The 22,597-nt window shown below is 41.1% G+C and overlaps 1 protein-coding gene across 1 annotated transcript in view; it reads right to left on the reverse strand.

The window, feature by feature from the left end:
• Positions 1–1,352: 1,352 nt before the first annotated feature.
• The window catches only part of LOC140734949 (calcium-activated potassium channel subunit beta-4-like), a 28,647-nt gene continuing 7,402 nt past the window's right edge, over positions 1,353–22,597 (reverse strand). The window contains exons 2-3 of the mRNA XM_073059683.1: positions 15,633–15,760; positions 1,353–2,296 (exon numbers count right to left, since the gene is read on the reverse strand). Coding sequence (XP_072915784.1) covers positions 2,128–2,296; positions 15,633–15,760 — 297 coding nt within the window. The 3' untranslated portion in view covers positions 1,353–2,127. The remainder of the gene's footprint in view (positions 2,297–15,632; positions 15,761–22,597) is intronic.

Raw genomic sequence — 22,597 nt, forward strand, 5'->3', positions numbered from 1 at the left:
TTATTTAAAGGGAAGTAGTTATGAAAGGAGGAAGTAAAATTATTTGCATGAACAGACAGCTTTCAGCAGATTCAGGAACAGATGTATTAAAAGTTCTTACCCATGAGATGAGCGCTTAATGCAGTCAATGCAGACAACGACTGTTACCAACAAATCTTCTGAATTGAAACACCTCTTACTTTTTGAAACACATTTGGACTACACATCAATACAACCTGTTCTGAGTGTCCAAATGGTTTGTTCTTACTCACACTGTTGTGTGAATCAGAAGAGGAGGGAGCATTAATGCTAATAGATGATTGTGATAAAATATTCACAATAATTATTCACATCTTATTTGGTTTGGCTGTCAGTGAGCCAAAAACAGATCTTCGTCTGCTTATTCAGGAATTTGAATTTATTCTGGCTCAGTTTATAAAACAATGCTATTGATTTTCTCTCTTGCTCACAATAAATATGCCTTTTGTTGGCTCAGTCGATCAATTTCTTCATGGACACTACTTAATCCTTTTCAATCCTCTTTTATTTGCAAAACATTACCCGACCTTTCATTGTTACAAGCGTAGAAGTCTTTTGCCTGAGAATGACAAGGAAGACGCTCAAAATTTCAAGCACAATCTGAGCGCCTGGAGTAAACACACATTGTCACAGCAAGAACGTACATACTCCTACAGGCAGTGGCAGGATCTGAACCCAATTGCTGGCACTTTTAGACGTTCTGGTAGCTGCTGCACTGCCTTACCACCTCTCCTTTCCCGTGCCACCAATACGCTACCGAGGTAAGGAGTAGGGAACGCTCCAGTTTCCTCCCACGTATACCACATCCCACAGGCGGGCCAAACCAGGTGATGGTTGCCGGCAGCCACATTCCCTGGTGAGACAGGGACATGCAGCCCCAGCATGCAAAGTCATCTCTGGCAGACCTGGGCAGAAGAGATCTACAGTGAGGTCCAACGGCCAGGAAGGTGGTTCTGCAACGCTCCCTGGAGAGTGAAGGGCATGGCAAGGCACAAGAGACATCATGGACTTCCACTGCAACCAAGGGATGCTTGTTCGTACCACTGGGCCCGAATTTCTGAGGTCGAGAGAGTGGAACTGCCCCAGTGCGACAGCTTTTCCACTTTAAAAACTCTCCCTGCTCAGGTCTCCTGTCTTCCTTGGATATGACAGACGACCACCACCACTATTGTGGGCATGCTATGTCAGCGCTGGAAACAATAACAACCAACATTACAATAACTCCTTGTTGATAACACTTCAGAGAGCCAACACTGACACCCCAGGCCCAGTTGTCTCCTCGATGACTCAATCATCAGATGATTTTACAGAGCATTTCAGAGGTAAAAATAGAATTCTGTTAAGTAGCCTTTATTATTCAGAATAAAAAGGCATTTCTGCCTAAAATCCAATATTCCATGATATTGTACATTCACAACCATTAATAATTTTATTTTACATATTTACAAAGTAGAGACTTTTTTAAAAAGATAGCAGTAGGAAAGATTCTGGGAGCATTGTATTTATTTATCTATCTTCTTGTTGAGATACTGCGCAGAATAGGCCCTTCCAGCCCTTCGATCCGCATTGCCCAGTAACCCTCCAGTTAACCTGAGCCTAATCGTGGGACAATTTACGACAACCAATTAACCTACCATCCGGCACAACTTTGGATGGTGGGAGGAAACCCACGCAGTCACAGGGAGAACGTACAAACTGCTTACACACAGCAGCAGGGATTGATCCTGGTACCATAAAGCGTTGCGCTAACCACCATGCTACCGTGCCACTTTGAGGTTCACAAAATGGGGCTGCAGTAAACTAGCAATATATTCTGGGAAACAAGATAATTGCAGGGTAGGTTAACTGGAAGGAAACGGTTAAAATCCATTAGAACTGCTGCTTTCATTGGTAATATTGCAAGAGAACCTTAATGCCAAATTGCAAGCATTTATAATCATCAGTTCTTTAGTCTTCACAGCAGCTCAAATCACAGTAAACAGTTGTAAATTGATGCTTGAGATTAAAATCTTTTCAGGTCTTTCTTGTTAAAGATTTGCCTTTGAATGCGACGTTGATCATGTCACTGTTGGAAGGCTTCCTGAGGATCTCCTCTTGGCAGTCTCCTCACTAGGAGTACTTCATTTTCTGCAAGGCTTCTGCTCGAATGGCAAGGCTCTTAGCACAGACAGTCAGAAGCACAATCAGGACACCCACCAGGAGAGTGAGGAGGGGCCAGAGCATACAGTGCATCAGAACATTTTCATCACGGGCTCTCTTCAAAAGCACATCATCGGGTCTGAAAAATGTCCCAAAGTTTCGTTAATTAATATGCAAATTAAGGCTTCAATCCTTTGGTGAAGCAAATTGCAACACATTTGATAGATTGATTGTTATTCAAATTAAGGACACTGCATATTGAACTTCCAATATAGAGTCATAGAAAGTTTAACACAGAAACAGGCCATTCATCCCATCTAGTCTGTGCTGAACTATTTAATCTGCCTAGTCCCATTGACCTGCATCAAGACTACAGCCCTCTATACCCCTCCCATTCATGTACCTATCCAAACTTCTCTTAAACATTGAAGTTGAGCTCGCATGTATCCTTCAATCCTCTGGTACCTCACCTGTCACTAAGGATGGTTTAAATATCTCTGCTAGGGCTCCTGCAGTTTCTGCACTTGCCTCCTCCAGGGTCCGAGGGAACACTTTGTCAGGCCCTGGGGATTTGCCCCTAATTTGTCTGAAGACTGCAAATACTTCCTCCTCAGGAGTAAGTTTCGTACAAGAAGGAAATTTGATTGGACCCTGGTGTAGATGACAACTAATTTGAATCGGAAATACTCATCAGAAAAAGAAGGCAGAGGGAGAGGGCACGATAGAAAGAGAGAGGAAGAGACAGAGAGGGAGAGAGAGTGATAGAGAGGGAGAGAGAGAGAAAGGGAGACAGAGATACACAGACAGATAGAGACACAGATGGAGAGGATGAAAGAGAGAGACAGAGAGAAAGGGTCAGACAGTCAGAGATATACAGAGGTAGAGAGAGAAACAGAAAGAGATCAAGAGAAAGGGAGTGAGACAGCGAGAGAGAGAGAAACAGAGAGAGATACAGAGAGAAAGGGAGTGAGACAGAGATACACAGAGAGAGAGAGAAACAGAAAGAGATACAGAGAGAAAGGGAGACAGAGAGAGAGAGAAACAGAGAGAAAGAGAGTCAGACAGTCAGAGAGATAGAGCCAGAGTGAGAAACTGTGGCACAGACAGAGTCAGAGACAGGGAGGGCAATAGAGAGAAAGACAGATAAAGAAAGGCAGAAAGGAAGAGAGACAGAGAGGGAGAATGACAGGGAGAGAGACAGAAGGGGGAGAGAGAGAGAGGGAGAGACAGAGAGGGGGAGCGAGAGAGGGAGAGACAAAGAGAGAGAGGGAGAGACAGAGAGAGAGACAGGGAGAGGGAGAATGACAGGGAGTGAGACAGACAGATAGAGAGACAGAAGGGGAGAGAGAGAGGGAGTGACAGAGAGAGAAAGACAGGGAGAGAGACAGACAGATAGAGAGACAGAAGGGGGAGAGAGAGAGGGAGAGACAGAGAGAGAGACAGACAGATAGAGAGACAGAAGGGGAGAGAGAGAGGGAAAGACAGGGAGAGAGACAGACAGATAGAGAGACAGAAGGGGGAGAGAGAGAGGGAGTGACAGAGAGAGAAAGACAGGGAGAGAGACAGACAGATAGAGAGACAGAAGGGGGAGAGAGAGAGGGAGAGACAGAGAGAGAGACGGAGAGGGAGAATGACAGGGAGAGAGACAGACAGATAGACAGAAGGGGGAGAGAGAGAGAAACAGAGAAAGGAGGAGGGGAGAGGGGCTGAGGGGGAAGAGAAGGGTTAAGAGAGGGGATGGGGAGAGGGGGAGGGTGAGAGGGGGAGAGAGGGGTAGAGAGGGGAGAGAGGGTAGGGGAAGGGGGGGAGAGGGGGAGTACGACGGGGAGAGAGAGAGGAAGAGATAGAGACAAACAGTTGAATTTTCAGACTGATGAAATTATAGATTACCAGCCTGAAGCACTGCTTTTCCTCAGAAATGGGCTGACCTAGCAAATGTTTCAGAATTCTTATTTAATTTCCTGTAAACCCGCAATCGGTAAACATAGAAGAGTAAATGTGTGCAGTGTAAAACTGCAAGCTATTTCTCAAAATATTATAACTATTGTGCAGAGTGTATTTTTAAGGTGTCTTGAGCTCCAGGATCTGTCAAATTGTTACATCTTTTAGCACAGATTGCAATCAGGTAACTCTTCCACAATAAAACAAAGATAAATTACAAACACACTCTCAGAATGGGAATAATCCTGATCAATCCATTGGGAGCAATGTGTCCCCATTTCATGAGTGACTTCTGCACCACCATCTCCATTACTAATTACACGAAGATTTAACAAAAGAGCTGCAGGTTTTTATTAAACTTTTTTTTTGCCAAATTCCAGATAGATACAGTAAATTTGTTACATTATTTTTGTACAATATCAAGACAGTTGGTGGATTTTTAATTTCCCCCACTCATTGAAATCAGACTGAATCAGAAGATAAACATTAATTACTTTTTCTGCTGGAATATTATTCTAACTGTAGGCATGGATATAATCATGATGAATCTTTACTCAAAAATTAATAAGCAACATGGAAAAGTTTGTCACTGAATAATATTATAATAAAAATGTAATGTAATTTGAGTCTTCAGCATGTTGAAATGCACTATGCAAAGAACTATAACAGTATTTCTAATAAAGATAAAGTACACTGTTTGAATTTACACATCTTTTCACAATCATCCAAATTATAAAATTGTTAGATAATGACATCTTACTCCATTAAGCACTTACCAAAATCTCTTTGACTAAGGTTTTTAGCACATCCTAATATCTTACACAGCTCAAAGTTCAAAAAGTTCGAAGTAAATTTTATTATCAATGTACATATATGTCACCCTGAGATTTATTTTATTGTGGCACACTCAGTAAATCTATACACTAGTAATCATAACAGAATCAATGAAAGACCACACCAGCTAGGGCATTCAACAAAATGTGCAAATACAAAAAGAAGAAATAATAAATAAATAAACAAACAAACAAACAACATATATTGAGAACATGCGACGAAGAGTCCTTGAAAGTGAATCCATAGGTTGTGGGAACATTTCAATGATGGGGCAAGTGAAGTTGAGTGAAGTTATCCCCTTTGCTTTAAGAGCCTGATGTCCCTGAACCTGAAGGCGTGGGTACCTTCTGCCTGTTGGCAGCAGTGAGGAGAGAGCATATCCTGGGTGGTAGGGGTCCCTGATGATGGACGCTGCTTTCCCGCCACAGCATTTCATGTAAATGTGCTCAGTGGTGGGGAGGACTTTACCCATGATGAACTGTGCTGGATCTACTACATTTGATAGGATTTTACATTCAAGGGCATTGGTGTTTCCTTACCAGGCTGTGATGCAGCCAGTCACACAGTCTGTCAAGGTTTTAGATGACATGCTAAATCTCTGCAAACTCCTAAGGAAGTAAAGGTGCTACTGTGCTTTTTTTTCATAATTGCACTTACATGCTGGGCCCAGCACAGGAATTCCAAAATAATAACACCCAGGAATTTAAAGTTGCTGACCCTCTCCACCTCTGATCCTCCGTTGAGGACTGGCTCAGGGACCTCTGGTTTCCTCCTCCTAAATTAATAATCATCTCCTCGGTCTTGCTGTTGAATTTGGTTAGATATTGATCATAAAGTATTTTGAGGCATTTTACTTCACTGAAACCTGCCGTATAAATCTAACCTGTTGTTGTTGGATAGGTTGTCATGTTCTTTTTGCTACATGGATGGTAAACAGTACCGCAGTATGAAAAATCTGGTTAAGGCAGCCCTTACAGAACTGTTATATTTTGTCCTTTGCATTTCAGTGAAAGCAAGAACAAAAAGTGATTCAGAAGGTTGACAATCATACCAGTGCCCAAGAAGAGCCGGTGAGCTACCTCAATGACTCACATCTGCTGTGACAAGGTGCTTTAAGAGGTTGGTCACGGCCAGAATCAGTTTCGATCTAAGCAAGGACCTGGACCGTTTGCAATTTGCCGACTGCCACAGTAGGTCTGCAGTGGATGCAATCTCACTGGTTTCTCGCTTGGCCTTGGTTCAACTGGACAATCGTCATACCTGCTGCTGTCTATTGACTTCAGCTCAGCATTCAACACAATCATACCCTCAGTTATGATCAAAAAGCTCCAAAAAAAAGCCTCTGTAGCTCCTTCTGCAACTGGATCCTTGATGTCCTTACCGGGAGAGCACAGTGTGTGCAGATCAGAAAGAACATCTCCTCCATGCTGACATTCAACACTGGCGCACATGCTTAACCCACTGCTCTACTCTCTCTAAATTCATCACTGTGTGGAAAGGCACAGTTCAAGTGACATCTATAAATTTGTTAATGACACAACCTGCTGTGTGACAAAGAGGCAACAGGAGTGAGATCGATCACCTGGTTGAGTGCTGTCTCAATAACAACCATGTCAACATCAATGACAGTAAGACCAAGGAATTGAAAGCGGATTTCAGGAAGGATAAGATAAGGGAACACACACCATTCCTATCGAGGGATCAGAATTGGAATGAGTGAGCAATTTCAAGTTCCTGGGTGTCGACATCTCTGAGGATCTATCCTGGAGTTTGAGGAGAATTGATATGTCACCAAAGACACTTACAAATTTCTACAGATATACCGTAGAGAGCACTCTAACTGACTGCACCACTGTCTGGTTTGGTGGGGATACCACACAGGACTGGAAAAGGCTGCAGAAAGCTGTATACTCGGCCAGCTCCATCACAGTCACTAGCCTAGCATCAAGGGAACCTTCAAAAGGTGATGCCTCAAAATGTAGCATCCATCATTAAGGACATCCATCACCCAGGACATGCCCTCTTCTCACTGATACCATCAGGGTGGTGGCATAAGAGGCTGAAGACACACACTCAACATTTCAGCAACAACTTCTTCCCCTCCACCATCAGATTTCAGAATGGACAATGAAGCCATGAACTCTAGCTAAGTAATTGTCACCTCCTTTTTGCACTGCTTATTATATATACTTACTGTAATTTATATATTTTATTACTGTGTATTGCAATGTACTGCAGTAAACACATTTCACAGCATATGCCAGTGAGATTAAACCTGTTTCTGATTCTGAAAAATGGACTTAGTTACAAATTAATGAAATGCCACACAAGTTTGCATGTCATGCTTCTCTAGCTGATGAGAAACAGACTTGCAGTACAGATTCTGAGTACTGTGAGCAGTTTTGAGCTCCTTATCTAAGAAACGGTGTGCTGGTATTAGAGAGGGTCCAGAGAAGGTTCACATGAATGATCCCAGGAATAAAAGGGTTAATGAATGAGGAGCGTTCGATGGGTCTAGGCCGGTACTCACTGGAGTTTCGAAGAATGGGGGGGGGGGGGGGGATTTCATTGAAACCTATTGAGTATTGAGGGGTCTAGATAGGGTGGATGTGGAGACAATGTTCGCCACAGTGGGGAAGTCTATGACCAGAGGGAGCAGCCACAGATTAGCAGGACGTCCCTTCAGAACAGACAAGAGAAGGGATTTCTTTAGCCAGAGGGTGGCTAATCTGTGGAATTCATTGCCACAGACGGTTGTGGAGGACAAGTCATTGGGTGTATTTAAAGAGGAAATTGATAGATTCCTGATTAGTAAATCATTATGGGGAGAAGGCAGGAAAATGGGGTTGAGAGGGATAGTATATCAGCCATTATGGAATGGTGGAGCAGACTCAACAGTCAAATGAACTGATTCTGCTCCTATGTCCATAAGACCATAAGATATAGGAACAGAATTAGGCCATTTGGCCCATCGAGCCTGCTCCATTCCATCATGGCTGATCCATTTCCCTCTCAGCCCCAGTCTGCTGCCTTCTCCATGTATCTCTTCATGCCTCGACCAATCAAGAATCTATCAACCTCTGCCTTAAATGTACATAAAGAGTTGGTCTCCACAGCTGCCTGTGGCAAAAACTCCACAGATTCACCATTCTCTGGCTAAAAAAAATCCCTCCTCATCTCTGTTTTAAAAGGATGCCCCTCTACTATGACTCTGGTCTTAGACTCTCCCACCACAGAAAACATCCTCTCCACACAATTCTTATTATATCACTGGCCTATGCTGTGAAATTTGTTGTTTTACAGCAGCAGTACTTTGCAGTACACCATAATAAAATCTATAAATTACAATAAGATAAGAATTCCTCTTCATTCATCTGAATTCTAGTGAACACAGGCCTAGAGCTATCAGCCAAGTGCGGCCTCGGCAGTGCTTTTTAAAGTCGCAACATTACATTCTTGCTTTTAGTCCTCTTGAAATAAACGCTAACATTGCATTTGCCTTCCTCACCACAGACTCAACCTGCAAATTAACCTTCAGAGAATCCTGCACAAGGACTCCCAAGTCACTTTGTGCCTCAATTTTTTGTATTTTCTCTCCAATTAAAAAATTGTCAACCCTTTCATTTCTTCTGCCAAAGTGCATCACCATATACTTCTCAGCACTGTATTCCATCTGCCACTTCTTTGCCCATTCTCCTAATATGACTAAATCCTTCTGTAGCCTCTCTATTTTCTCAAAACTACCTGCCCCTCCACCTATCTTTATATCGTCAGCAAACTTTGCAACAAAGCCATCAATTCCATTATCCAAGTCATTGACATATAACATAAGAAGAATCGGTCCCAACACAGACCCCAACGGAACACCACTAGTCACTGACAGCCAGCCAGAAAAGGCTCCCTTTATTCCCACTCTTTGCCACCTGGCAATCAACCACTGTTTTATCCATGTTAGAATCCTTCCTGTAATACTGGGGGTTATAGCTTGCCTCTTATCTGCTTGTTATTTCTTCGAAGAATTCTAACAGATTTGTCAGGCAAGATTTTCCCTCAAGGAAACCATGCTGACCTTTTACCTATTTTATCATGTGCCTCTAAGTACCCTGAGACCTCATCCCTAATAATAGACTCCAACATCTTCTCAACCACTGAGACCAGACTAACTGGACTACAGATTCCTTTCTTCTGCCTTTCTCCCTTCCTGAAAAGTGGAGTGACATTTCCAACTTTCCAGTCTTCTGGAACCACTCCAAAATCCAGTGGATTCTTGAAAGATCTTTACAAATGCCTTCACAATCTCTTCAGCCACCTCTTTCAGAACTCTGGGGTGTACACCATCTGGTCCAGATGACTTAATAAACTTCAGATCTTTCAGCTTCCCTCGAACCTTAACTCTACTTATGGTAAATTCATACACTTCATGACCCCTGACACCTGGAACTTCTGCAATAATGCTAGTGTTGTCCACAGTGAAGACTGATGCAAAATACTTATTCAGTTCATCCACCATTTCCTTGTCTCTGTTACTACCTCTCCAGCCTCATTTTCCAATGGTCTGATATCCACTGTCACCTCTCTTTTACAGTTTATGTATCTGAAGAAACTTTTGGCATCCTCTTTAATATTATTGGCTAGCTTACTTTGTATTCCATCTTTACCTTCTTAATGACTTTTCAGTTGCCTTCTGTTGGTTTTTAAAAGTTTCCCAATCCTCTAACTTCCCACTAATCTGTGTATTATCATCTGCCCTCTCTGGCTTTTAGATTGGCTTTGACTTCCCTTGTCAGCCATGGCTGCATCAACTTGCCTTTAGAAGACTTCATCCTCTTTGGGATGTATATAACCTGTGTCTTCTGAAGTGCTTCCAGAAATTCCAGCCAACGTTGCTCTGCCGTCATCACTGCCAGTGTTCTCTTTCAATCAGTTCTGGCCATCTCCACTCTCATGCCTTTGTAATTCCTTTTACTCCACTGTAATACTGATGCATATGACTTTAACTTCTCCTTTTCAAATTTCAGGGTGAATCTGATCATATTATGATTACTTACTCCCACAGGTTCTTTTACCTTAAGCTCTCTAATTAATTCTGGTTCATTGCACAACACCTAATCCTGAATAGCTGATCTCCTAGTGGTCTCAACCATAAGCTGCTCTTAAAAATCATCTCATAGGCATTCCAGAAATTACCCCTCTTGGAATCCAGCACCAAACTGATTTTCCCAATCTATCTACATATTGAAAACCCCATGACTATTGTAACATTGCCCTTTTCATAGGCATTTTCTATCTCCCATTGTAATTTGTAGACCACATCCTTGTTTGGGGGTCTGTACACAACTTCCATCATGGTCTTTTTACCCTTGCAGTTCCTTAGCTCTATCCACAATGATTCAACACCTTGCAACCCTATGTAATCTCTTTCAATTAATTTGGTATAACTTTTTTTTAACTAACAGAGCAACACTACCCTCCTCTGCCTTCCTCGCCTGTCCTTTTGATACAATGTATATCCTTGAACATTAAGCTATAATCTTCTTTCAGCCATGAGTTAGCAAAGTCTCCAACATCATACATAACTGTGCTACAAGTTCATTTACCTTATGCTGTATACTGCATGCATTCAGACCTGTATTCACCTTTTTGGATTTTGTCCACCTTTTACGTTGCAACTCATCCTGTTGACTGTAATTTTGCTCTATCAAGAGCCTCTCCTCACTACACATCGCCTCTGTTTGTAAACCAGCTACCTCATCTTCAGCAGTATCATCCGCCCTCCCTAGGATATTCTTGCACCGAAATATATGCAGCGCAGGTCACTGGCCACACCTTGATCAAGCTTTTGACTCCTGACTTTGTCTGAGGTCTCACCAACAACTACCTCCACAACCTTTCCGCTAACTGTTCTGGCACTCTGGTTCCCATTCCCCAATCAGATTGTCTTAGATGAAAGGGTCAGAAGCAGGTTTATCATCACTGACATTTATTCTGAAAATGTCCTCTATTGCATTTAAATGTTCATATAAAAACGTTAGAAATCACATTCAATTATTTTGCTGTAATAAAATGTCACATAATATATTCAATAAAAATTAATACATCTTGTATAATATTTAAATCCTCCAAGATGTCCACAACCTTGTCGTGCTTTGGAGGCTTGTGTGCCTCTGTAATCCAGAGAGCTATGTTGGCTGGAGTCAGGACTTCATTCTTTGGCCCTGGTGGGGTCAACCATGCCAAACAGGTCAAAGGGAAGAGGCCAGACTAAGTGTGGCCCACTGGACCTCCAGGTTTAGGAGGTTCAGCCCAGAGCTAACACCCCTGACTGGTAAAACAAAATCGTTACGGAAACAGCAATGATAATCCTTCTACATCTGAGTGGCTCAGGTCAGACAAAGATGAAGGGCCTTCATTGCTACCCTAAAAACTAGCTGGTGTAACAAGCAGTAACTAGAATATTTAAATAAGAGCAGAAAAGACTTGAGATACAAAGAAGGTCAGGCAGCAAATGCAAAGATGGGAAGAGTGATAACATTTCCAGTCGAAGCTCCTTTGTGGAGCAATGGTTCTGCTACGTCCAATCAGAATCAGGTTTAATATCAATGGCACATGTCCTGAAATTTGTAGTCTTTGCAGCAGTAATACAATGTGATAAATGATAATATAGAAAAAAAAAGTGAATTACTGTAAGTATATATTACATAGTTTAATTAAATAATTAGTGCAAAAATAGAAATAAAAATAATATTAAACTTAAAATAAAACAACCTATAAAATGAAATAAAGAGAGATCAATAACCTATCAAAGATTGAAATATCTAGATAGAGGTTACTCTGTTCTTTGACCTGAAATTTGACCTCCTGTTTCTCTCTCCACAGGTGCTGCCTGACCTGTTGAGCGCTTCTGGCATTTTCTACTTTTTAATGCAGATTGCCAGTGGGTGGCACAGTGATTTGCACAATGCTTTACAGTATCAGCAACCCGGGTTCAATTCCAATCGGTCTCTGTAAGGAGTTTTCATGTTCTCCCCATCGGGTGCTCTGGTTTCTTCCCACAGTCCAAAGAGGTACCAGATGGTAGGTTAATTGGTCATTGTAAATTGTCCTCAGATTAGGCTAGGATTAAATCGGGGGATTGCTGGGCAGCAGGCTCAAAGAGCCTATTCCGTGCTGTATCTTAATAAACAATATAAGCTATATAAGGAATGCAGAAAGAATAGTAATAAAATTAACCATAGAGCATATGAAAATCTAAGAGCTACAGTCAAGAGGGAAATTTAGATTGTCAAAAGGCAGGTTGAGAAGGATATTACTGATAATGCTAAGAAAGACCCCAAGAGATTTTTTCAATACTGTACTTTAGTAGTAAAAGAAAAGTCAAGGAGGAAGTTAAGTGTATTAAGAATAATAGTGGGTTGATAAGTTATGCAGAGAAGGACATAGCGGATACTCTTAACTCATATTTTCTGAAGTATTTACCTGTGAAGATGTTAACAATATGCCAGTAAGTGTAGAGAAAAATAAGGTTGTTTCAAGTGACTTAGAGATCTTAGAAAGTGTGGTCCTGCTTCAGCCGAAAAGGCTGAAAGTTAATAAATCTCCAGGATTAGACAACATATAATCAGGGTTCTTAAAGACGTCTATGATTATATATACAAAACCCTAATGTGTATTTTCCAAAAGTCAGTGAAGACTTGTGAAATCCCCAAGGGCTGGAAAAGGGCTAACGTTGTCCCTGTGTATAAGAAGGGTGATGGCACTGACCCTGGTATCTATAGACCAGTAAGCTTAACATGTATGGTTGGTAAGATAATTATGGAAACATTAATAAAGAATGAGATGGAAAAGTAGATGATAAGAACAGTCATGTTAGCAGAACGCCAGCATGGGTGCAGAAAGGGGAAACCATGGTTTACTAATATGCTAGAGCTCTGTGAAGAGGTAACTAAAATTCATGAGAACAATAGAGCGGTTGATATCATTTACTTGGACTTTCAGAAGGCTTTTGAGAAGGTGCCCCACAAGAAGTTCATCATCAAATTACACGATGTAGGGATTCAGGGTAAGGTGTGTGAATGGGTGCAGAATTGGCTCAAAAACAGAAAACAACGAGTTATGGTGAGAGGATCATTTTCACACCTAGAAGATGTTAAAAGTGGGGTTCCATTAACGATTTGGTTAAGCACATGACAAATAAACTAGTAAAGTTTGCAGATAACACAAAATTAGGGAGGTGGGCTGATAACATTCAGGCAGCAGAATCAGTACAGTTAGATCTAAATAAAATCCATTTGTGGGCAGACAAATGGCAGATGAAATCTGATGTAAGTAAATGTAAAATATTACATATAGGAAGTGGAACTATTAGATATAAATATACATTGGGGGTCTTGGGTTAGATGTATGAGAAGGATTTGGTCATCCTGGTAGACTCTTCACTATCAACATCTAGACAATGTACAGAAGCAATTAGGAAGGCTAATAGAATGTTGGGCTATATAACATGATCAGTGGAGATCACGTCTAGAGATATGTGAAAAGAAAAAGATTGGTCAAGACAAATGTAGGTCCTTTACAGTCAGAAACAGGTGAATTGATCATAGGGAACAAAGACATGGCAGACCAATTGAATAACTACTTTGGTTCTGTCTTCACTAAGGAGGACATAAATAACCTTCCGGAAATAGTAAGGGACCGAGGGTCTAGTGAGATGGAGGAACTGAGGGAAATACATGTTAGTAGGGAAGTGCTGTTAGGTAAATTGAAGGGATTAAAGGCAGATAAATCCCCAGGGCCAGATGGTCTGCATCCCAGAGTGCTTAAGGAAGTAGCCCAAGAAATAGTGGATGCATTAGTGATAATTTTTCAAAACTCCTTAGATTCTGGATTAGTTCCTGAGGATTGGAGGGTGGCTAATGTAACCCCACTATTTAAAAAAGGAGGGAGAGAGAAACCGGGGAATTATAGACTGGTTAGTCTGACATCAGTGGTGGGGAAAATGCTAGAGTTGGTTATCAAAGATGTGATAACAGCACATTTGGAAAGAGGTGAAATCATCGGACAAAGTCAGCATGGATTTGTGAAAGGAAAATCATGTCTGATGAAACTTATAGAATTTTTTGAAGATGTAACTAGTAGAGTGAATAGGGGAGAGCCAGTGGATGTGGTATATTTAGATTTTCAAAAGGCTTTTGACGAGGTCCCACACAGGAGATTAGTGTGCAAACTTAAAGCACATGGTATTGGGGGTATGGTATTGATGTGGATAGAGAGTTGGTTGGCAGACAGGAAGCAAAGAGTGGGAGTAAACGGGACCTTTTCAGAATGGCAGGCAGTGACTAGTGGGGTACCGCAAGGCTCAGTGCTGGGACCCCAGTTGTTTACAGTATATATTAATGATTTAGACAAGGGAATTAAATGTTGGCATTCATAACAAAAGGATTTGAGTACAGGAGCAGGGAGGTTCTACTGCAGTTGTACAAGGCCTTGGTGAGACCGCACCTAGAATATTGTGTGCAGTTTTGGTCCCCTAATCTGAAGAAAGACATTCTTGCCATAGAGGGAGTACAGAGAAGGTTCACCAGATTGATTCCTGGGATGGCAGGACTTTCATATGAAGAAAGACTGGATCGACTAGGCTTATACTCACTGGAATTTAGAAGATTGAGGGAGGATCTTATTGAAACGTATAAAATTCTAAAGGGATTGGACAGGCTAGATGCAGGAAGATTGTTTCCGATGTTGGGGATGTCCAGAACGAGGGGTCACAGTTTAAGGATAAAGGGGAAGCCTTTTAGGACCGAGATGAGGAAAAACTTCTTCACACAGAGAGTGGTGAATCTGTGGAATTCTCTGCCACAGGAAACAGTTGAGGCCGATTCATTGGCTATATTTAAGAGGAAGTTAGATATGGCCCTTGTGGCTGAAGGGATCAGGGGGTTCGGAGAGAAGGCAGGTACAGGGTTTTGATTTGGATGATCAGCCATGATCATACTGAATGGCGGTGCAGGCTCGAAGGGCTGAATGGCCTACTCCTGCACCTATTTTCTATGTTTCCATGTTCTCCTTAAGCTGTATAATGCACTTATGAGGCCACACCTCGGGTACTGAGTACAGTTTTGGTCTCCATATTTTGTGCAGGATGTGAAGGTACTGGAGAAAGTTCAGAGAAGTGCAATGAGACTCATTCCAGGTCTGCAGGGTATGAGCTATGGAGAAGGATTGAAAGAATTCAATCATTTAGTCTAAGTAGAAGTAGAATGAGAGGAGACATAATAGAAGTGTTCAAAATCATTAAGGGTATAAGTAATGTGGATGCCAGCTGCTACTTCAGAATTAATCTATCAACGAGGACACGGGAGGCCATGGGTGGAGACTGGTTAAAGGGAGATTTCAGACTAACATCAGGAAGCATTTCTTTGCACGATGAGTTGTGGACATGTGGAACAAACTAGTTAGTTGTATAGTTGAGTGTAGTACCTTAGAGACTTTCAAATCTAAACTTGATAGTTATTTCAATACACTATGTGAATAGGAATTTCGTAAGCCTTGTTTGCCGAATGGCCTGTTCTTGTCAAAAACTTTCTAATGTTCTAACATTCTAAAAATAAATAAATAAATCTGCAGTTTTTTAATCTTCCTCTAGTCTACAAAAAATTGTTTCCCGTAGGTGAGTTTAGAGGATTCTTTAATTGTCGCCTTACCTTCGTTGACGATTAATGTAGCAAATGAAAGACTGAGAGCCGATTTCTTCCTTCCAATAATCATGCCAACTCATAACATTTTCTGAGTTTTTCTGATTGTCTCTCTCACAAGGGGGGATGTAGGAACACTGTAAAAAGGAGAATTCTGTTTTATCACATTGAGCTTGCACTGAGACTCTCACAAAACGAAGAGGATGCCATGAAAAAGTGTACCAGCTCTGTATAACACTAATAACCCACCACCTATCAGCACTCTGGTTGGCTCTCCAGACCTTTAGTTCACTTTTTTAAAAAATATACTACACTGCACTGCAATAAATTTGGCAGTGCGTTTGAAGACAGCAAAGGAAACAAATCTCTGAGTTTAAAAGACCTGTGTAATAGGTCCTTGATAGGTTGAGGGGACATGTGGAAACAGGGGGGTCCCAGTGATCTTAAGGAACATGAGTTTGAGTTAATAGCAAGTTTATAAGGACTGTAGAATGAGCCACATGGAGTTCAAAAGGATTGTGGGAATGGAGCCTTTGATAAATTTGTGAGGAATGAGGAAATGGGGGTTCCTGTGAGTTTTGTTTAAGCTTACGAGGCTTTGGAACATGCTAAAGTCAGTTTATACGTGGTGTGAGAATGGGCACTATTGAGTTCTCAATGAGTAGAAGAATGGGTCACTTGTGAGTTTCTAAGGGGTGCAGGGGGCTAAATATCAATCACCTAAGGTGTACTGTATCTCTTGTCTCTAAATGAGTCTGCAGAAAGGTCTCTGCCTGAAACCATGATTGCTCATTTCTTCCTACAGATCCTGCCTGACCTGCTGAGTTCCTCCAGTATTTTGTGTGCATGCTCTGGATTTCCAGCATCTGCAGTTAATAGTAACACTTCTATTACTGTGTGGCTCTCAGTACTTTGCAGTATTTTGTGAAGCATGCTCCAAGACAGGGATTCTCAGCCTATGGACCCTTACCACTAACTGAGGGGTCCGTGGACCCCCAGTTTGGGAACCCCTGCTAATCTGTCACATGGAGACTGCTCAATTCGCATTGGTTCAGTTGCTTTATCTGCCCAAAGAATCCATCTTGCAACAAAAGATGAGTACAAAAATAAAATTGTAGGTCACTTAGCACCAGTAAAGACAAATTAAACATTTAGCACAGGGGTTCCCACCCTGGGGCCCATGGACCCTTGCTAAATGATATTGGTCCATGGCATAAAAACAGATGGGATCTCCTGATTTAGCAATTCCCATCTTCAGAAATCAACAGTTTAAAGTAAAGAAGGGGAGAAAACTATCAGGAGGTGAATTGAGAGCGGAGAGGTTTCTCTATATTATCTGGCTTTCAGTCATTGCACATGCTTGTAGATGAGAAATTGGGCAGTTACTTGAAGGATCCATATCCAACGGGTATAGCACATCACTGGCTGATGCAAGGTACTTACAGTATGCTTGAGATAGGTTATTCTGTCCCACTTTCCTGCCTATGTAACATATAATTGTAGACAATAATGTAATGGTTAGCGTAATCGCTCTACAGCACTGGTGTGCACCAACCAGGGTTTGATTCCCATCACTGTGAGTAGGGAGTTTTACGTCCTCCGTGACTTCTGGGTGCTTCAGTTCCCTCCCACAGTCCAAAGACACGGGCAAGCAATGCCAGCACCAGAAGTGTGGTGATACTTGTGGGCTGCTCCCAGCACAATCCTAGGACTTTGTTGGTCATCGGCGCATTTAATTACAAGTTTCGATGCACACCATTGTTCATCATGATCATGTGTGCTGTGTTGTTCATGATCACCTACCCAAGAAGCTCTTCAAACCTTTTGCCTGTCCATCCCATGATGTAACTCATGAACATCATGCGCTGTCAGCCGCAACTTTTCCTTCCGGCAGCCTTTGCCGTCACTGCAAGATGTTCAAACTTCTCCTTCTTCAGTACGTGTCCCAGAAATTCCATAGCTGCCATTTCCTGATTGGTGATATCAGCTTTCTTCTTAATTTGGTTTTTCACAGCAGTTCCTCATTTGTTATTCTGTCCTTCCATATTTCCATCATTCTTCTCAAAAACTACATTCCTGCAGTTTTGAGTCTTCCATCACTTTATTTTGATATTGTGCAATATTGCTTCCATATGTTAGTGAAATGAACATGGCTCTGTAACACTGAGTTTTGTACCCATTGTTACTCTTTAATATCTTGCTCAAATACGCGTTTAGCAATCCCAATCCTTCTAATTTCAAGATCAGCCCTACCATCAGATATACATATTTTGATGCACATGTCAGAAATTACGCTGGGCATGTGAGAAATGGTTAATCTTTAAATCAGTTGTTTGTCAACTGATTCTAATGTGCTAGACTTCCTTTATCTCTTTGGAATTTAATTCTACAGCATTTTTGTCAATATATGCATATTGTCAATAGTTCTAATTTTCTTTTACTTTCTTCTTTCAGTAGCTTCAACTTACATCCAGCTGTCCTAACTCCAGAAATAATATTTCCAAAATTCCTTTCCCACTGACCTACCATCATGTCCCAGCTATCTCTTTTCCAAACTGAGGAGTTTCAGCTTCTTCAGCCTTTAATGGCATCTGGAATCAGACTGTAGGTCTTATTTGCACTCATATCATCCTTCGAGATACTATGTTGATATACCATTTTGAGTGGTTTGCTACCATCTGTAAATCACACCAAATAGGGCCACATTCTTCGGAAATTAGAAGTCAAGGAGTAAGATAAGCAGGGAATTAAGAGGTCTCATGCAGCAAAAGGGTTTTTAATCCCTGGGGTGTCAAAAGGGTACTGTCTAAAACTGAGAGCAGGTCCTCCATAAGAACGAATCTTTCATCATGTAAAGGAGTAGCAGATCTTCAGCTGGCTCCTGGCAACTGCAATTGATACCGTTTCAGTTGTTGATGAGCTATGAGATACTTGTTTACCAAGAGATAGACATGCTCAGGACACTTCCCAGCAGATTGCAATTTGCAACTTGCTAACGTTAATATTGAACAGCTCATTTGATATGGGATTTTGAACAGCTATGTGATTTTCCAAAGCCCCTAGATCTCTGTAGTAACAGAAGCAGTTTAATATCTCTGACATACCTCGTGAATTTTGTTGTTTGGCAGCAGCATACAACGCAATACATAAAAAAGTACAACTTACAATAAGAAATATATATTTAAATATACATAAGTAGCACAAAAAAGAGACTAAAGTAGTGAGGGAGGATTCATGGGTAACAATGAATATTCAGCAATTGTTGTTGGAGGAGGCAAAGTCACACTTAGGGAAAATACAACAATGAGAAACAGAAAAACAGGAATAGGAATAGGCCATTTGGACAATTGAGCATTCTCAATCAAATGGCTGATACTCTCTGAGAAGCTTGGTCACACAGCAGCTATGATCTGTAGTGATTGATGAATGCTGAACTGGCTTAGAACATGGAATAATATAGGTCCCTCAGCCCACAATATTGTGCTGTCCTATTAACCTAAGATGAACCAAACCCTTTAAAAAAAAATATATAATTATCTCTCTGTGTGTGTGCGTGTGTGTGTGTGTGAGAACAGTTGATGTCATTAAGTGATATTTCTAACTTTCAAATGTAAATATCAGTACTTTCAAAAGTATTCATCTTAAACATTAAAATCTACTGAATCTAGAACTACTTAATTCCCAATCTAGCATTTTTTTTTCCAGTACACTTCTTCTGAAGCATCAAGCCAATGATGTTAAGGGATGTGCTGACATTTTCATTTTACTTCTTGAGGTAAAATTTAAATCTTAGGACTAAAGAAGACTTGTTGCTTCTTGAACATAAAGCAGGTTGTTTGCTATTTGAGTATACAGACCAGGAAAATCTGAGGATTTGACTGCTGATCTGGACTGATTAATCTTGTCTGGGATGAAAAGAGGAAGGACTTTTATTTTTAAATAAACAAAATTTGCTGTTTCATTGTGATCTGGCTATCTTTGCTGGAAACCCAGTGTGGAGAGAATTGAGTATGAAATAGTTGCTTAGAGAAACTGGTTAAGTTCTTTCCTACAACCACAAGTTAATGCTGCAATGAGGTTGGCCCATGCTGCACACGTGTGCCTATGGAAACATCAGAGTGAATCCACACCTTTCAGGGAAAATTAAGAAAAGAAACATGGTTCTTCAGGATGTCACTGTGTTTATGTTGTTGCTTATATTATATTCTCCTCACTTTTCTCCTTCTGTAAATGGGCAGACCTTTTGAACTGAAGAGAATAAAATTATAACTATATTTCTTCCCCAAGCATCTGTGGAGCTTTGCAGATAATGTAGGTCATTTATTATCCTTCAATTTTGTTTTTTCTGGAAATGTTACAAAACTCTCCATCTGCACATTCTTTAAGATATTCAGCTTACCAATTAAAACAAGCTTCAAAATGAATTCATTTTGTTCTAGGGAAAGACATTCAGTATTACCAATTCAATGAACCTTGATGCTTATGAATGAAGTTGTCAATGATGTGGAGTTATCAGGGTGTTAAAAATATTTAACTTAAGTTTTGTTTGAATATTTTAAAACAAGAATATTAAATGTAACATACACAAAATGCTGGAGGAACTGAGCAGGTCAGGCAGCAGCCACGGAGAGTAATAGAAAGCCAACATTTTGGGAAAGGTCGCAACCCAAAATATCGGTTCTTTATTCCTCTCCATAGATGCTGCCTGACCTGCTGAGTTCCGCCAGCATTTTGTGTGTGCTACTGCGGATTTCCAGCATCTACAGAATATCTTCTGTTTAAATATATTAAATAAATAATTTTTAAGCACCTGGAAAATCAGGCCTGTAAAGGAAACAGCAATGAAGAACCCTTCTACATCTGAGTGTGGCAGCATTCCTGAGACTCTACCCAAAACTTGAATGACTGACAGTAGTGAAAACCAAGATACTGACATGACAAAGGAAGTCCTAAACACTGCCAGAGATGGAGGACCATTATTGGTACTCTACACACCGGCAGCGTAACAGCTACTAGGAACAATCAGGTCTTTCTTGACTAAAATTGTGAGGAGTTCCAGGGCACTTCTCAGCATGTTGCAATGTGCAGCTTGCTAATATTAATACAGCAGAGATGAACAGTTCATTCAATAGTGATGATGAACTGTTCTGTTTGCAGACACAGGTAACAGTGAATATTGAGCAATTGGTGGTGGGAGAAGGCAAAGTCAAACATTGGGAAAAATACGACAATAAACAGAATCTTTTAAAAAAGTGAACAGAAGGCCAGTTGAACATTCTCCATGGTACAACATAATCATAGTTGATCCTCTATGAAAATATTATACTCCTGCTCTCTTCTCATAGCAGCCGTGTAATGCATTGCAGCTCCAGTGTGCGGGGTTTAATTTCCATCGCTGTCTGCAAGGAGTTTGAACATTCTCCCTGTGAACATGTGGGTTTCCTCTGGGTCTTCCATTTTCCTCCACAGTCCAAAGGTGTACACGTTAGTTAGGGTTAGTAAGTTGTGGATGCTGGGAGCATGGTGACCTTGTAGGCTGCCCCCAGTACATGCTCAGACTGTGTTGGTCGTTGACACAAATGACTCATTTCTCTGTCTATTTTGATGTCCATGACAAATAAAGCTAAACTTTAATCCATATTTCCTGCTGCAGTTTGCCCTCTTCTTAAACATAGTCACAATTTGACCTCTACTTTTAATGTAATAGTCAGTTCCTCTAAGCACAAATTGGTTTCCTCATAGTCCTAAATATCTTGCCCCAAATCCCCCTACACAAAAGACACATTAGTCATCAATTTCAGTCACTCGAGTCCTGTTAGAATTTTCAACTTGATCCTGTCTCATTCTTCTGCTCATCAACATTAGGTACTGTATCGTATGATGTGGATGATCATGGTGTGTTCTTGGCAAGTTCTTCTACAGAAGTGATTTGCCATTGTCTTCTTCTGGGCAGTGTCTTTACAAGACGGGTGACCCCAACCGTTATCAATACTCTTCAGAGATTGTCTGCCTGGTATTAGTGTTTGTGATAACCAGGACTTGTGATAGGCACCAGCTGTTCATACAACTACCCATCATCTGACCAAGGGTTAAGTAGGTGCTACATCTTGCCCAAGTGTGACCTGCAGTCTAGCGGAGGGAAGGAGCATCTTACTCCTCCGTTGGTAGAGATATATCACCATCCTGCCACCCAATTCTTCTAAATTCTGGTGAACACAAGCCTATTCAATCTAATCTCTCCCTTATACAATTGTCAAACAATCCCAAGAATCAGTCAAGTGACCCATTGTTATACTCTATGGCAAAGGAAGGAAACCGTAACTGTGCACTAGACCAAATCCTTGGCACAAGAGATTCTGCAGATGCTGGATGTCCAGAGCAACACGCACAAAATGCTGGAGGAACTCTTTGTAGCATTCTACCACCTGCCTAACACTTGAAGGAAATCCACAGTCACAAGCAGATTGTGCAAATTCCATAGAGAGGATTATGAGTTCTCTTAAACAGGAAACAGAGAAAATACAGACATCTGGTTTCAGTGGATTGCTTCTGGCTAAGAAGATTCTTTTGTATTGATATGCATATTGCAAAATATCCAGCTCTTGGCCCTGCTGCTTTCGTACTTTGATGGACACAAAAACAAAATCAGACAGATACAGAAACTGAGCCCTTTTCATTTGTTATCTTGAAAGGTGACAACTCACTGCCAAAGATTTACATTGACCAGGAACAATGTAAATGGAGAACGCTTACTGCTAAGCAGGAAGAACATCCATGCTGCCCTGATGTAGACTTATTTCCATATCAGACCATGATGACTGCCAGACCTCAGGCATACTAAATTATGGGTTCATGAATAGTTCAACTCTACATCAGCCAGGACTTCAAACAAAGTACGTCTAAATTGACTCCCAAAGCAAAACCTTACAGCTATAGGGGTTGAGATTTTCTTGCACTGGAATGAAATCAAATTC

The sequence above is a fragment of the Hemitrygon akajei genome, chromosome 10 (genome assembly GCF_048418815.1).
Source record: "Hemitrygon akajei chromosome 10, sHemAka1.3, whole genome shotgun sequence".
NCBI lineage: Eukaryota > Metazoa > Chordata > Chondrichthyes > Myliobatiformes > Dasyatidae > Hemitrygon > Hemitrygon akajei.